Raw genomic sequence first — 17,644 nt, forward strand, 5'->3', positions numbered from 1 at the left:
GTCGTTTTATCGATTGGTGCCAATATGTGAACCCAAATAAGTCGTGTCGTTCTGTCAAAATACGAACAAAATCACGCGACATGCATGTTAGGGAAAAAACAAACTTATCGATTGCGACAAAATTTATTGAATCGATTGATAATTTTATTACGTTTCGCGTGTTAGCCCTGCTGAACGCATTTGAAACTATGAAATAATTTGTATAAGATAATTGATTTCTTTATCTAGAGGACCATTTTGGCGGAATTTAATATAAATAAATGTATAAGAAATAAATAACATTTGTATCCCTATATGTATAAATAAAAAATAGTATTTATATAAATAAAAAATATTTGTTTATCCGCTCACCAACATTTTAGCTATCTACCTATTTATTTTAAGATATTACTAACCTTTAACTTTTATTCTTTAAAATACAAAGTTTATTTACAAGTAAAAATAAATTACTTTATTTAATTGTAAATATTAATATAACAATACGTCACAAAAACAACCTTAAAAACTAGTCATTAAATAAAAAAAATAAAAAATAGTATTTATATAAATAAAAAATAGTATCCCAAGAGATTTTCAATAGTTTATTTCTTCGATAATACGGATAATTTTGGATATGAAACAATAATGTATACGTGGAAATGTTAGTATTAAAATATCGAAGAGGGCTATTAATTTATTTTTTTGTTAAAAACACACAAACTGTGAAATTTTATAACTTTAATAAATTATCGACATGAACGCCTGAAGGATTAGAAAGAAATATTTGCTTTTATGATTTCATCAGGCGCAATTGTTTGTTGGAGTGTTGCCAGAACGTTACTTTTGCCACATTCGCTTCGTATATCGCCTTATGTCAAATCCATGGTATAAGAACACCAGCGGGCTTAGCACAGTAAGCGCGCGACTCTTTCTCGCCTCGACATACGTCACCCGTCACTCTCTCGCAGTACTGCACAGAAAGAGACAGACGATCTCTGTCGCGGCGAGAAAGAGTCGCGTGCTTACGGTGCTAAGCCCGCTAGGTGGTTAAAAAGGCCAGTTCTAAGCAATTCATCTCAGAAAGCTATATTGCAATTTGACATTTGCGCATATAAAATTACGTGCGCAATGCAAACAAATGTCAAATAGCAATATTGCTTTCTGAGATGAATTGCTTCGATGTGGCCTTTTTAACCACCCTGCGGGCCTAGCACCGTAAGCACGCGACTCTTTGTCGCCGCGACAGAGATCGTCTGTCTCTTTCTGTGCAGTACTGTGAGAGAGTGACGGGTGACGTATGTCGAGGCGAGAAAGTCGCGCGCTTACGGTGCTAAGCCCGCTGGTCAGTGATATGGGTCATTATAACACAAACTATATGGTCAGTGATAACACACACACAGACACACACACGCATACACATACACACACACACTCAAGAGTACCTACTTATAATTTTATTTGATTGCCTTTTTATTGTTTCTTTTTTCTACCTAAAGCTGCTGTTTCTATTTAATGTCCTCTAGCCCTCGTTGACAATTACTTCTGCACAATATCCCAGGAAGAGGAAATGACTGAAAACCAGCGCTAGATGGCGCCATAGCATGGCTCCATCGCAGCACAAGCTGAGCCATTTCCTTTCGCCCGTATTCGTAATATTCATAATTACCTAGTTCATATAGCAGATGTAAATTGTTACCGGCAATAAATTTATTTTGTTCTTTATTCTTTTTCTTATATGGCGACAGCGTGTTCCACTCACCGTGCTCATTGAAGTGCTTCTCGAGCTCCTCGTGCGAGATGTCGGCCCTGGCCGGCGCCGCGCCCGCCGCCGCCGCGCGGCCCGCCTCCGCCGACGCTGAACACCTGCCCACAAACACCCATTCATGAGCTCTCCACTACATCCCCAGTTGGGGTAACACAGGTACCGTCACGAGCATTAATATGTATACACTTTGGTACCATGTCACATTAACTTTTTGACAAATTGAACTGTAAGTCTCACTAAATGTCAAATATGTTAGTGCGAGACAGAGTCCTAAAGTGGGTACATTATATTGCTCATGACTGTACATCCTTCTCAAAATGAACTAAAGCACCCACACCTGTTAGACTAACGTGATAGGTGAGCCGTATCACCGTCTACAATCAATTCAATTTCAAACTCAATATATTCTGTAAACAATTTTAGTTTAAAAAACACTAAAAGAAGTACTCCAGAGTAGCAGTACAACCTGATCGCGTTACGAAGCACCACGCGCTAATATACGTGAAAAGACGATGCGTTCTTTCTTAATTTGACACTATTTTATTGAATGTATATACCGCTGTGTACGAATGTATAGCTAAACAAGCGCCAAGTTTTCGCCGCATTTTTATATCAAGTGGTGTATCTACGGTAGTGGTAAATCAATGTTTACATATTCAATTCAAATTCAAAAATATCTTTATTCAGTAGGTAACATAGTTACACTTTGAATCGTCAATTTTACATAACGAACGTCTCATCCGCCTAGAACTACTGCAGCTTCTCACAACCTGTATAGCCGGGGAAAAGCTGCAAGAAAAACCTCGGCATAGGGCGTTAGACGTTCTTAAAAAAAATAAACATAAAATATTGGTATACAATTGAGTAATTTAGCTGCCTAATATCAGTTCTCAGACAGTTAATCCCATGCATTCATATCTTCTAAATAATAATCAAGAGCAATGTGTACCTGAGCATAGCATTGCTGCATCTTAGCGCGAGCTCTAGTCCGTCGAGCCAGCAGTGTCCGGCGGCTTGTGAGGGCGCGCGGAAAATGAGGTGCGCGGTCGGCAGTGGCTGCACCACCGCTCCTACACAACATCCATTAGTCACAAAAGTGTCACTAATCCCAACAGTGGGAATAGTTCCCAATCCCACTTTATTCGTTCACCAGACGCTACACAACTCAAAACCCCAAGGCCAACACTGGCCTTAATCTTCACACCAATCCCAACAGTGGGAGCAATCTCAATCCCAACAGTGGGCTTACCTATTGTCTCATAGTGTGGGCCGCGCAGCGCCCAGATGCTTTGCTCTATGAATCCTACTAATCCCAACAGTGGGAATAGTTCCCAATCCCACTTTTTTCCATGCCATGAATCTACACACCCCAAAACCCCAAGGCCAACATTGGCCTTGGCAATTCCAAACCCAATCCCAACAGTGGGCTTATCAGTAGTTGATACATAATCTCGGTGATACATGGTGACTCATGGTATGATGTATCGTGATACATGGTGTATTTATTTATTTATTAGTACTGCCACATGGTTTACCCACGTTTTCCTTGCTAGGACTCTACGCACCCCAAAACACCAAGGCCAACACTGACCTTGGCAGTTCCACACCACATCCCAACCGTGGGCTTACCTATAGTCTCGTTGTGGGGGCCGCGCGGCGCCCAGATACTCTGTTCTAGCGGGTGGTAGAGCTTGAAGCAGAAACCGTCCTTCTTGCTGGGTCGTTCGATCACCTGACACGAGGTCAGGAGAACAGTGCCCACCCAGTGGCTACTCTGTAAGTACAAAGATAAATTTTAAAAAAAACCGGTCAAGACACGCCCTGTCTGAGAATTGATATTAGGCAGCTAAATTACTCAATTGTATAACAATATTCTATGTTTATTTTTTTTAAAAGAACGTCTAGGGCCCTGTGCCGATGTTTTTCTTGCAGCTTCTTTTCCCCGGCTATACAGGTTGTGAGCTGCAGTAGTTTTAGGCGGATGAGACGTTCGTTATGTAAAATATGACGATTCAAAGTGTGACTATGTTACCAACTGAATAAAGATATTTTTGAATTTGAATTTGCACCGTGGGTTCCTGTACCGGGTGAGAGCCTTCAGCGCTCTTCATTTGTCCGGTCAAGTAGGTAATGCCACCTGCGGCAAATCTACAATAATTCACGTTTTCCACAGGGTCCGCTTACCTAACCTGAAGATTTAACAGATCTGGTTTTTATACAGAAGCGACCTCCTGTCTGACCTTCCAACGTGGAGAGGAAACCCAGCCCGATACAGGTTAGGTCGCACACCCCCCAAACTCTTTTTCGGGAATGTGGGTTTCCTCACGATGTTTTCCTTCACTAACCACGCGATAATAATTTATGATATAAACGTGAGTTCGAAATCAAATTCGAAAATCATTGGTCAAAAAAAATTCATAAATGTATTCTTCAAAATTGTCGGTTTTTGTACGACAAAAAATAAATTACATATTGGTGCTAATTCCTGCAGACGCCATCTAATTTTAAGTTATACCTGTCATATTCTTAAAGGAAACGGACAGGTAATCGACAGGCATAAAATTTATGGAACACACGTCAATTTTAGGCAGAAATTTAAAAATACCTCCCAAAAATTTTATACATACATACATAAACTCACGCCTATTTCCCACCGGGGTAAGCAGAGACTATAGAATTCCATTTGCTTCGATCCTGACACACTTCTCTTGCTTCCTCCACATTCATCAATCGCTTCATACACGCACGCCCAAAAATTTTATATTGGCCAATAATCAGACAGAATTAAGTTGACAGCACACGTCAAACGGATTACACGTGAGCGAGATGCCTATTTCATTCGCCCGGGTTATTCATTCATTTTAAAATTAACAGATGTCAATCATCCGTCCCTTTCCTTTTCGGGCCGATAAGACAATGACGGATATAACTTAAAATTAGGAGGTGTCTGCAGGAATCGGGGCCAATGTCCTTCATTGGGCCAAGGAACATTCCCACATTACTAGTCAAAATAACAAAGTAAAGTAACCGAATTACCTTGGCTTTAGGACTCTTGTACAGTAGCAACAGCCCAGGCTTCAGCACACACCATAACTTTGTCCATGACTTCAACGATCCTCTAACCTGCAAACAAAGTATACAGTTACTTCTTCTATAGTGTGGGTTGTGAGGTGGATTACCAACCTCATCAACCCTGGTGTCAGGGTTACTATTGAGCCGCCAAAGGCCCCTGACATGGCTCGTGTTAACCGGGACAGGAAACAGTGTGATAAGAAAGACATGTGGTGTAAAAGACGATACAGTGACTAAGTTTGAGAAGGGAATGTTAAGTTGGTTTGGACACGTAGAGCGGATGAAGGATAATAGGATTAAGTACGAAAACAGTACGAAGGTTGATGGCCTGGCAGAAGGAGACGTGGAAGGACGTACATTGTCCAAATTGGAGATGTCCTTAGAAAAGGTTCAGTACGATCTACTCTGAACCGGCGTGCGTGTATTAAACGATTGATGGTGGAGGAAGCAAGAGAAGTGTGTCAGGATCGAAGCAAATGGAATTCCATAGTCTCTGCTTACCCCGGTGGGAAATAGGCGTGAGTTTACGTATGTATTTCGCACTCCAAAGGAAATATCTTATTATTGTATATTGCAGAGCCAAGAAAAAGAAAAAACAGACACCTATTTTTAGAGGAAGTGAGAAAATTGATAGCTTCGCTCTTACTTTAGTCTTCAATCCTATGGCATCAGACGTCACACACAGAGATGCGCGTGTACGATAACGTCAATGTGTAGTGTCTGTGTAAAACGAGGTGTTTTGTATGAAGTAAGATGATCCGTGTTTCGGAGGGCACGTTAAGCTGTGACATGCGATGACTCAGGTCTGGTCAGGGGTCTTTGGCGGCTTAGTAATAACCCTGACAGAAGGGAAGAACAGCGTGATGTGTACGACAGTATCCTGAACCTTTTAGTACGCACCTTGAGCCAGTCAGCGAGCACCACCACACTGGGGTCGTCAATGGAGTGGAGCAGAGCTGACGCGGCCCGTTTCTTCTCTCTCCTGTAGTGCTGACGTTGGGCCTTGTAGCTTTCCTTCCGGGAGAGCGCGCCGGCTGAGCTGGGCGTACGAGACACGCCGCCCACTGCGGTCTCAGATGACTGCAACAAACATAACCAGGTGCCAAACATAATGGGATGGGGATTGATGACGCAAGTGGGAAGGCACCCACCATGTATCACAATCAATAACAGCATGAGTCATCATGTATCACGCCATGGGTCATCATGTATCACTCATTGGTGATGAGGAGCTCGGTGGCGCAGCGGTAAACGCGCTCGGTCTGCGATTGTTCAAGTTAAGATGGCTGACCACAAAAAAAGTTTTCATCTCGAGCTCCTCCGTGCTTCGGAAGGCACGTTAAGCCGTTGGTCCCGGCTGCATTAGCAGTCGTTAATAACCATCAATCCGCACTGGGCCCGCGTGAAGGTTTAAGGCCCGATCTCCCTATCCATCCATAGGGAAGGCCCGTGCCCCAGCAGTGGGGACCTTAATAGGCTGATGAAAATTGTGATGACTACCTAAATGATAAAAATGTCTGGTATTGAATGTGTTCCTCTAGTTATTAAATAACTTGTAATGTATACCCTCATTGATTTAAAAGATGTGTTGCTGTTGCAGTTTCTTGTCATTTCTTCTCCTCAGCCATTATACCTTGCGAAATGACGTAAATTCAAAAATGTTACATTGACCTTCAACAAGTTTATCCATGATAATTACGTTGAATAAATGATTCTGATTTCTGGTGTACCTCAAATGGATGTACCTTTGACTACCCCAATTGAGATATACTCGTGAGATTATGTTACATTTTTTTTGTAACAGGATTTTTTTTAAACTAGTCAGGACGGGTAAGTCAATCAGCTTGATTTACCGGTCAAGCTGTACCTCTAAGCTGTACATCCATGAGAGGTACACCAATAAGAGTGATACATGATCACTCATGGTGTGATGTATTATGATACATGGTCACAAGTGGAAAGTTTAATCGACGAATACATGGTGACTTAACAGTTTCCGTGGTCTAGTGGTTAGAGCGTTAGGCTCACGATCTGGAGGTGGATAGTTAATGCCATCTGCGGCAAATCTACAATAAGTCACGTCGAAAAAAAAAACTCTAAGTGTGTGTAAGTTTAAGTGTAGTAAAAACTAAAATCAATGTTACCTTATCGGAGCTGGTACCGTCCGGGGGAGCTTTCGCGTCGCCGGCGGCGGGGGCGGCGCCCGGGGACCGCGGCGGCGGCGTCAGAGTCGGCTCGCCTGGAACTATGGTATTGTGAGTTGACAGTCAGGTCATAACCCATAACATAAGCTTACGTTCATACGTGCGTAAGTTCTTAAATACGTACACATTGGCGCTAATTCCTGTAAACACCATCTAATTTTATTTTAAGTTATATCTGTCATTTTCTTATCCGCCGAAAAGGAAATGGACGGGTAATCGACAAGCATAAAATTTATGAAACACACGTCAATTTTAAGTAACAAATCTAAAACGACCGTCTAAAAATTTTACATTGGCCAATAACCTATAACCTTAAGGGCTATCAATGGCGGCTTGTCATAGGATTGAGCATACCTGGCCTTCTTATAGCATGATATTGTTCATGACTGTATGAGGTCTATGGCTTACTATTTAAGTTTTAACAACGGGTAAATTCCCAGGAAAAGCAGATAACTGTTATCTTTGAATTAGATTGCTATTCATATAAGAAGGCGATTGTCATATCTCTCGCCTTGTTCGGTCACGAGCATTAATATGTATACACTTTGGTACCATGTCACATTAACTTCTTTGACAAATTGAACTGTAAGTCTCACTAAATGTCAAATATGTTAGTGCGACAGAGTCCTAAAGTGGGTACATTATATTGCTCATGATTGTACACGACCCAATTTGAAAAGCAGTAGAGCTATCGTAGTTATCTGTTTGCAGGAGTAGCAGTAAAAGAGAGTGGGGTTGAACCGCCGACAGCGGTTCTCAAGAAAAAAACTAAATATTTATAAAACCAAAAAAAAGGTTTAAAATGCTAAACCCTATTAAAAACCAAAAAATAACTTATCCCCACATATGCTTGCAAGCAAACTGAGCGTGTAACATTCCTATCACACTTAACAAACGACCTGATGACCTTGAAGACCCGAACCGATTTCCACCAAACATAGCTAAGAACACTCTCGACTGATATACCTTTCAAACAAAAAAAAACGCATTAAAATCGGATCATCCGTTTGGGAGCTACGATGCCACAGACAGACACATTTACACAGACAGGTCAAACTTATAACACCCCGTCGTTTTTGCGTCGGGGGTTAACAAAGTGCGCGTTAGGGCCTTTCCATCTTCATTCTTGTATGCCGTGGTTACTGCAATACTCACCGTAGACGGGCGGGGTAGCTGGGGCGGTGGGCGGCGGAAGGATCACATTCAAGGATGACTGTTGCTTCTGAAACATTACCATCATCGAGTTATTATGTTTCCAGTACAGCATCACCCTAGAACTATCGCGTTTTTCGCAGAGTCCGCTTACCTAACCTGAAGATTTGACCATGATTCTGAATTTTCCTACAGGAAATTCCACTTGATAACTATTCAGACTAAGTATATATGGGTGAATATCAAAATGCGCCAAGTTTGATGGCGAACTGTCATATAATTTTTTCGTGAAAAATTGGGGAAATTGGGAATGGAAAAATTCCTTTTTCATGTCGGAACCCAATTTTTCACGAAAAAATAATATGAAATTTCGCCACCAAACTTGCAAATTTTGAGATTCACCCATATACCCAGTCCTCGCCAGCTATGTCTAAATCACATTGTCATGTAATAGGCAAGAAAAAAAGAAAAAAGAGCTAGGTGAGGTATGGGTACTTAGTTCACCTTAATTAAACACATAATAACGGGTTCTTACCGCGTTTAAATGGGGATATGATTAGTTCACCTTGCGATGGATGCACCTCTGACTACCCCAATAGGGATGAAGTCGTAAGTTTATATTACATTAACCCTTTCATAGACAGAGATCATGGGTCATTGATAGTTCATAATAGACAGTATGACACCTTGGGATCGGAACGTCATTAGACGTTCTGTCCTTTAGTGTTAAAAATGTTTATTACCTTTCCAACGTAATTAGGCGTGGACGTGTGAAACTGCCTCGGAGGGAGCTGGAGGGCTGGCGACGGTGGCGACGGCGGCGACGCAGCCTCCGCGACTGGGGACGACGACATCGTGGTGTCACTGCATTTCGGAGCGACTCGGAGCGACAGGTCCGGAACTCGGACGAGCGAGTCGGACAGTCCGAGCGACAATTCCGGAACTCGGACGGGCGAGTCACCCACTCGGATGGCTAGGTCGAGCTGGTCAAGGTCTTGCGCGCCCAAGTCGCTCACTCGGATGCGTAAGTCGAGGTCTCGGACGCCAAGGTCGGAGAGTCGGACAGTGAAATCTCGGATGGTCGGACAAAAAGTCGGATGGGTCGGAACAGGAGAATGAATGAAGGATATCGGGAGATGAGGTAGTGAAGTTGAGTGATTTAATGATTTTAATGACAGATCAATGATTTCCACTGTAAGACCGTTTAGGTCAAAAACATCAATTCAAATATGATAAAATTAAGAAGACAATTGGAAGCCAAACATATAATAATTTAATCTTTAAACTCGGACGTTTGAGTCGAATAAGTCGGAAGTCCGAGTAGGAAGATAAAGTCAATTGGAAGTCGATGTGCTTAAATGAATTTCTATCATAAAAAGGTATTAAGGTTGCCTGGAACAAATTACTATTCAGCAATAAGGCCGCCGATTGTGCTTCTCTTGTCACTCTGTAAAATATATACTTATATCTTTATTTAATTTAGAGGTTAAAGTGTATTGTAATGCATTATTTTAATAAAAATATGTTATTTATATTTTCACTAGATTTCACCTGAGATAATTACCGTGGAGAATTTCATAAAAAGAACTTTTTAAAGCTCACAGATATAGTAAGGCAACAGGAGTGGCAAGAAACATTAATTAATATTGTAATATTAATAGATATTCGTTATAAGGAGACGTCGATTTTGGAATGTTGAGGATAAATTATGAGGAAAAAGGGATTGTGGTATTTTCCTGAAAAACAAATAGATATGTATAGTTATTTATTTACTAACACAGATACACACACAGATCACGCCCATTTCCCTTTGGGGTAGGCAGTGACCACGGAATTCCACTTAAGCACTACGATCCTGACTATTCCAAACACGTTTTATTCTAAACACGTTTTATTCCTGACACGTTTTATTCCTGACACGTTTTATTCCTGACACGTTTTATTCCTGACACGTTTTATTCCTGACACGTTTTATTCCTGACACGTTTTATTCCAGACACGTTTTATTCCTGACACGTTTTATTCCAGACACGTTTTATTCCTGACACGTTTTATTCCAGACACGTTTTATTCCTGACACGTTTTATTCCAGACACGTTTTATTCCTGACACGTTTTATTCCTGACACGTCTTATACCTGACACGTCTTATACCTGACACGTCTTATACCTGACACGTTTTATTCCTGACACGTTTTATTCCTGACACGTTTTATTCCTGACACGTTTTATACCTGACACGTTTTATTCCTGACACGTTTTATTCCTGACACGTTTTATTCCTGACACGTTTTATTCCTGACACGTTTTATTCCAGACACGTTTTATTCCTGACTCGTTTTATTCCAGACACGTTTTAGCTTCTACCACTTTCATCAAAGAATTTATGCATGCTTGCTGGTTTACCGCGAGTACTAACACAGTTGACTCGACCATTATAGACGGCGATACGGCTCACCTATCACGTTGGTCTAACAGAAAGCTCGGTGAGGTGTAGGTACTTATTTCACCTCGCAATAGATGTACCTCTGACTACCCCAATTGGGATGTAGTCGTGAGCTTATGTAATTTATATTATTATATATTTGTTTATTATTCCAAAAAACAATGTAATGGCAGAAACAAATATATAAATAATTGTTGACATTTAGTGAGACTTACAGTTCAATTTGTCAAAAACGTTAATGGGACATGGTACCAAAGTGTATACATATTAATGCTCGTGACCGTACCACGCCACGTGCGGTGTGTCTTGATTGATGGCTCTCGGCTATCTCGCGACAAAAGACAAGTACAAGACTAGAGATATGATAATCGCTTCTTATGTCAAAAGCATTCTAATCTAAAGATGGCAGTGGTGTGCCGTCCCCGGAAATTTTCACAAAGTGGAAGTGTTCCCGTTGTAAAAACTCTTAAATAAGCCATCATCACTAATTTAAGAGCCACGCCCTTGTCGGTGTAGCATTCTCCATGCTACTTTTTAGGAAAAAATAGGGCCACCTGATACGACACGATTCATTTATAACAAACATCATAGAAGGAGAAATTGAAGGGAAGAGAGGAAGGAGTAGACCTAGGAGAACATTTATGAAACAAATAAAAGAAAAGGTGCAGGTCGTGTCGTTTCAGGAGGTGAAGGATTTGGCGGGAAGAAGAGAGGAATGGCGATCACTCCACCGACAAGAGCGCAGCTCTTAAATAAAGAGAGTTTTTTTTTTTACCCAGTCTAATATCCTATTTATCATGTTCAAGCTATTCTCTCATTAAAAAGTTTATTAACAGTATGTGAACTATAACATTTAACATAACATAACATAACAAATACTTTATTGCACAAACAGGAAAAAACAAAATACAAAACAAAAGAGAAATAGAATTAGATTTATGTGTGTATGCATGAAAAATAGTGATAATTAGCAGTAATTAGATGAGAAGTACATCCGAAGGCAATATTCATTATCGGTACTGAAAAATTACAGAAAGTAATTTGATGGCCTCCGTGGTCCAGTTGTTAAGGATCGGGTTTGTCCCGGATTCGAATCCTGGTGGGGTGTCACAGACAAGCGCCATCTAGCGCAAACCTAGTGTAACAATTTAGTTTAGCTAACTGGCTACATCCATATTTTATGATAGGAAAATTGTAAGTAGTAACCAAAAGAACCAACAGATGGCGCTGGTAACCAACGCCAAATAAACAGAGACAAAATGGAGTAACGACGAACGACGCATTTAATTTTCCCGCTCCCTAATAATTGTTATATTTCAATCAAACAAACCAAACCTATTACCTATTTCTTCATGGGGACATGTCAGAAAATCACTTTGTGAGCCCTGGTTCGTTTACGACATTGTAGGCTGATCACCCGATTGTCCGAAAGTAAGATGATCCGTGGTTCGGAAGGCACGTTAAGCTGTTGGTCCCGGTTACTACTTACTGATGTAAGTACGTAGTCGTTACATGAGCCATGTCAGGGGCCTATGGCGGCTCAATAGTAACTCTGACACCAGTGTTGATGAGGTTGATAATCCACCTCACAACCCACATGATATGAGAATGGCCGAAAAGGAAAGGGAAGGATGATTGATAACTATTAATTTTAAAATTAATGATTGAATGAAGGAATAACCAAGTGGCATTAACTACTTGGTCGGACAAATGGGGAGCGCTGAGGGGTTTCACCCGGTACAACGTTTAAGACAACAGTCTTCAATCTTAATGGGCCGATAGAAATACGCGTTGAATGAGGGAAATTGTCGACCACGCCAGCGGGGTCGGTATCGGGGTCCTAAAGTGTTTGTTGTCACGAGCTGATTGGCCGCCTCTATGGCTAAAGACCAACATTTAAGTATAAAATAACATGTACTTAATTTTTTGTATGTTTTTGTATGAAGTTAACCTACTGTACATTCTATACTGTGGTAATGATATGCACGTCCGCATGACTGACAAGATTAGGTTATTTATAGTACACAGATTAGTTTCATTCGAAAAATAATATTTACATTTCACAAGATCCATGTGTTAATTGTAAAATCGTTTGATAAAAGAGTTTATGCTGAAAATTACCTAAATAATCGCGTTTGATGTCAATTTTACGACCATCCTCGAGTTTGATAAATATTTATTGGTCTCTCAAGATCGTTTATTAGCATAACATCACGCCTGTTTCCCCAAAGGGGTGGGCAAGAGGTGTATACTAGGTATAACTGGGTGACTTTACAGTTTACTTTACCCACTCCAATCCAGTTATGTTTAAATCTGCTTTCCGCTTTAAAATCAGTCACTGTCGATGTATACTAATGTATTTATTTATTTATTTTTATTTTATTCTCATGTATGTGCAAGTTCATGTGTAATGTATATAATTTGGTCCAAAACTTAAAAAAAAAACTTGGGAACGCAGAATGGTGGCGGGCTTATACTACGTGTGTTTCTAACCAATATGTCTGTGAAGTTAATTAACAATCGTGTTGTCTTTATTTTTAGGGAACTTCTGGACTACATCATTGGACTTCCCACCGAACAGTCTTCAATATAATTTAAATGTAGGTACCTACCGACAATTTTTTTATCTCTTTTTACTGTTTTTTTCTTCGGTACCTTGACGTTGGCAGAATCATCGTTTCTAAACGATGCAGCCATAAATTTTAAAAAGTGAAGTGAAGTGACGGGACCTAAATTAGTTTCATCTCTTTCTTGCACATAGAGTAAGAAAAGGACGGAGTCATTTCTGAGCTGTGAAACTAAAATTAGGTGAAGTTCGTGTCCGCGACGAACATAAAAACTTGTTATTGCGGTTTTGAGTACTTAATTCATCTTGCAACGAATGTAGGTACCTCTGACTACCCCAATTGGGATATAGTCTTGAGCTTATGTTATATGTTATTAAGTAGATGCACAATATGTCAAAACGAATTTATAAAATACAAAAGTGGTACAGAAGTGAATCCTGTTCTTAGTAATTTGCAATGCAAAAGTAGCATTAGTCATAAAGAATAATACTATGTAAAGAACGGCAACACTAACCCCCAGCAGCTGATCTAGGTTTACCTCACCCCCTCGGTCTTACTTTAGTTCTCAAACGTGGACGTCAGAAGTCAAACACACAGATGCGCGTGTACGATACTGGTGCTAATTCCTGTAAACACCATCTAATTTTATTTTAAGTTATATCTGTCATTTTCTTCTCCGCCGAAAAAAGGAAAGGGACGGATACTCGAAAAGCATAAAATTTATGGAACACACGTCAATTTTAGCACAAATCTTAAACAACCGTCTAAAAATTTTACATTGGCCAATAACCCGACAGAATTATGTGACAGCACACGTCAAACGGTTTGCATACCAGCGAGATACCTTCTTGATTCGCCCGGGTTATTCATTCATTTACTCATTCTTCCTAAAATTAAGAGCTGTCAATCATCTGTCCCTTTCCTTTTCGGCGGATAAGAAAATGACAGGTATAACTTAAAGTAAAATTAGGAGGTGTTTACAGGAATCGGGGCCAATGTCAATGTGTAGTGTCTGTGTAAAACAAGGTGTTTTGTAGGAAGGGATGTGCTTTAGTCTAAAAAATAATAACGGTATGTAGTTTAAAAGCAGCAGCAGTACGTGATACGATAAAATATGTCACTCATTCCATATCAGTGACATGACACACTTAAGATATGAATTGGATAGAAATACAAGATATTTTTGTCAATTTGAAGTTGCCTCTCTACTTGCTCCTCTCGTGTGGGTTATGATTAGGGAATGCAATCCCGATCTCACGAGATCTAGTCAAATTTTTCGGGATCAATCCCGAAGCATATGACGAGATCCCATTCGAGATTGACGGGATTGGGTGAATCTCATTGAGTTATACCTTTTGTTTTGATTATGCTGATTTCCAAAGAATACTTAAGTAATTATCTAGTTAGTAATATTGAAGAATAAAGGTTTTAATAACCTTACTATCACAAACAAGCAGTTTTCATCGTTTTCAGCCATTCTAACTTTACATTTTTTTTTATGAACTAGACAAGATCCCGAAAATTTCAGGATCTTGCAGAATTGATATTTCCAATCCCGCGATCTCGAGTCGGGATTGCATTCCCTAGTTGTGATATTAATAATCAACCTCATCAACCCTGGTGTCAGGGTTAGTATTGAGCCGCCAAAGCCCCTGACATGGCTTATGTAACAACTCCATACAGACTTAAGTAAAGAGTAGCCAAGACAGACTACTTAACATGTCCTCCGAAGCATGTATCATCTTACTTTATGACAATTGGATGATCAACCGGCAATACATCTCTATTGAGATCACATACAGTTCTTTGACTTCCCGGTCCTGAATAGTTTTTAAAGAATATCTTGGTTTTATTTTTACTAAAAAACATCAAAAAAAATCAAAAAATCAAAAGAGATAACATAACAGAACAGAAGCTCACGACTATATCCCAATTGGGGTAGTCAGAGGTAAATCCATTGCAAAATGAACTTAGTGTTCAACGAACTTTCTGTTAGACCAACCTGATAGGTGGTGAGCCATATAGCCGTCTATAATGGTCGAGCCAACTGTGTTAGTGAAAACTGCACTTAAGATAAATTAGTAACTCATTGCATTGGTGCAACTCCAGCATCAAGTTTTGAAACGACGCTCCCCGTTTGACAAGCAAGGCGATGACACAGGACTATAAGTTTTTAACAGATCTGTTCATTTATAGAAGCCACTACCAGACATTCCAACTAGAAGGAAAACCCAGCCAATTACAGGTTAGGTCACATAAAATTACCTAGATAATTGATAAATTACCTAGATCATCTTTTCAAGCTGACTAACTATAGCAGTTTGTGGACTTGTGAAAATTACTAGTACAAGAAAATTAATGATTAGAAAAAAGAACATACAAAAAAGAGATTACAGCTACTGAGAAAAAATATATATTTTTATTTATTTATTTTTTTTTTTTTTTTGTAAATATTGATGTTTCAAAGTGTAACTAGGTATACCTATTATTTAATGAATGTTTTTTTTTTTTAATTTGAGGGTATCAGCTACCAAATCTAATGCAATATACATACATTAGTCTATATAGGTACTGATATGGAATACAAGAAAATAATGAAAACTGACAAATCTTTAATTTTTTATATTCATTTACAATAACAAGAAAATGATACATTACTAGAGTTTCAACCCATACACCTAATTTTAGGACACATTGTATAACACCCAATGATCTAAATACATAAACAAAAAAACACTTGGACTATATATACCAATAAGATTCAAATTGTATAACTATTGACATAATACATGTGTGACCGTTGCCTCGAAGCTTATTGGATTAAAAAAGCCATATTATATCACTCAAGTGTGCACTGAAAAAGACCTTTTATGAAGTAAGAATATTTTTTTTCAGTCTACCAATTTACTTACTCTGTGTATAGGAGGTATCGTCGGCGGAATCGGTCATCAAATTATCACTTTTTTTTCTCGTAATCGGCAAAGGAGATTGGGACAACCCGGCGTTTACCGACAGACATTGAGTAATAGGTCACTACACTTTGCTATGTACCAACGTTTTAACACAATCAATTTGCGTATATAGTCGCATATACGCTGTAGCAGACGCGAACAGGCAAATAGAAGTCCTTCAAATCCAATAAGACACAGTTTTAGCGGTTCAAAAAGGCTACAACATTCCAAATCGCGAAATACACAAGTCTAATTTCACACTTCACTGACACTGAATAATAAACACAAAACGCACAGTTTGTTGGTGTAAATAGCTCGCCAATACAGTTTGTGACTGCGCGGTAATATTATTTAATTGTAATTTATGCTTCAAAGCACAAAATTTAATCCTTTTTTCTTGATGTGACGACGTGTTGCTGTGCGCATTGCGCGATTGTTTCGATTCGATTGACAGTTTGCGGCTGGGGAATCGAGACATTTGTACAATCGAGCAAACCAGTTGACAGTTCTGGACAGAAATATCGATATATTTATTTGGTAACTAATGTGGAGTAAGTATTGACGCCTGTACAGTAGAATAACAGAATGCTTTGTACAGAATTGCTTTCCAAGTGTACTTTCTCCAGAAAAATATATAGATGGAGCTATACAAAGTTGCCTGCGTTTATGATAGATAAGATAATTATAGTAAAAAATAAAACGTAAAAACTCAATAATTACAATGGGATAACCTTCTAATTTCATTAGTAACAGACTATGCATCTTTTGTCATTATTATTAGATGTAAAATGATGACCCTTGTTATTACGTCCACTGCCCAGGTACAGCACATCTTCCACCCATTATTATTCTAACCAAGGTAGGAACATAGTTCTATACATAATCTGATCCAAATATCAGGCAACAATTATTTTCATATATGCTTCTGCCATTACATTATATTTTTAAATAATTTATGTACCCAAGTAATAAGAAAATAGGTAATTATCACGTTAAACTTGTTTTTGGTGAACGCAGCTTAAAAAGTCCCTCAGTATCACGTGAAATCTATACAGTGCCATCTATATATTTTTTTGGGGAACGTAGACTGAAAAGTCCTTCATTAACTATTCTTCTAAACATTAATTTTCATGAGAATGGTGTAGAAATCGATTCAGTTAGTGACAGCATTTTCTTAATCGATTTATTTTTACGCATCATTGCATCACTACTAATGTCAAATTTAAACGGCAAAGCGCGAGAAGGGATATCTTTTTGTGGTTCCGCAGCAATTTCAAATAGAATAGTTGTTAGGTCATCAATACAGGTAAAACGTTATTCTGAAACCCTTTGAACATTAGAAATGCCTTTATAATCTTTATAAATACATTTCTATTCGTACTTGTGCTGGAATAAGCAAAACCTGAAGGTACATAAAGTACCAATTTGAATAATGGTTTTCACATTTTCCAAAGGAAATCTAAAATTTGAAGGCGACTTGTGATTTGACTTTTATTTATACGGTTTATA

The 17,644-nt window shown here is 39.1% G+C and overlaps 1 protein-coding gene across 1 annotated transcript in view; it reads right to left on the reverse strand.

The window, feature by feature from the left end:
* Window positions 1–7,148, reverse strand: part of LOC126379710 (oxysterol-binding protein-related protein 8) — a 41,997-nt gene extending 34,849 nt beyond the window's left edge. Inside the window, exons 1-7 of the mRNA XM_050028531.1 lie at window positions 7,145–7,148; window positions 6,961–7,061; window positions 5,717–5,896; window positions 4,781–4,867; window positions 3,374–3,518; window positions 2,694–2,814; window positions 1,739–1,842 (exon numbers count right to left, since the gene is read on the reverse strand). Coding sequence (XP_049884488.1) covers window positions 1,739–1,842; window positions 2,694–2,814; window positions 3,374–3,518; window positions 4,781–4,867; window positions 5,717–5,896; window positions 6,961–7,061; window positions 7,145–7,148 — 742 coding nt within the window. The remainder of the gene's footprint in view (window positions 1–1,738; window positions 1,843–2,693; window positions 2,815–3,373; window positions 3,519–4,780; window positions 4,868–5,716; window positions 5,897–6,960; window positions 7,062–7,144) is intronic.
* Window positions 7,149–17,644: the final 10,496 nt, after the last annotated feature.

The sequence above is a fragment of the Pectinophora gossypiella genome, chromosome 29 (assembly GCF_024362695.1).
Source record: "Pectinophora gossypiella chromosome 29, ilPecGoss1.1, whole genome shotgun sequence".
NCBI lineage: Eukaryota > Metazoa > Arthropoda > Insecta > Lepidoptera > Gelechiidae > Pectinophora > Pectinophora gossypiella.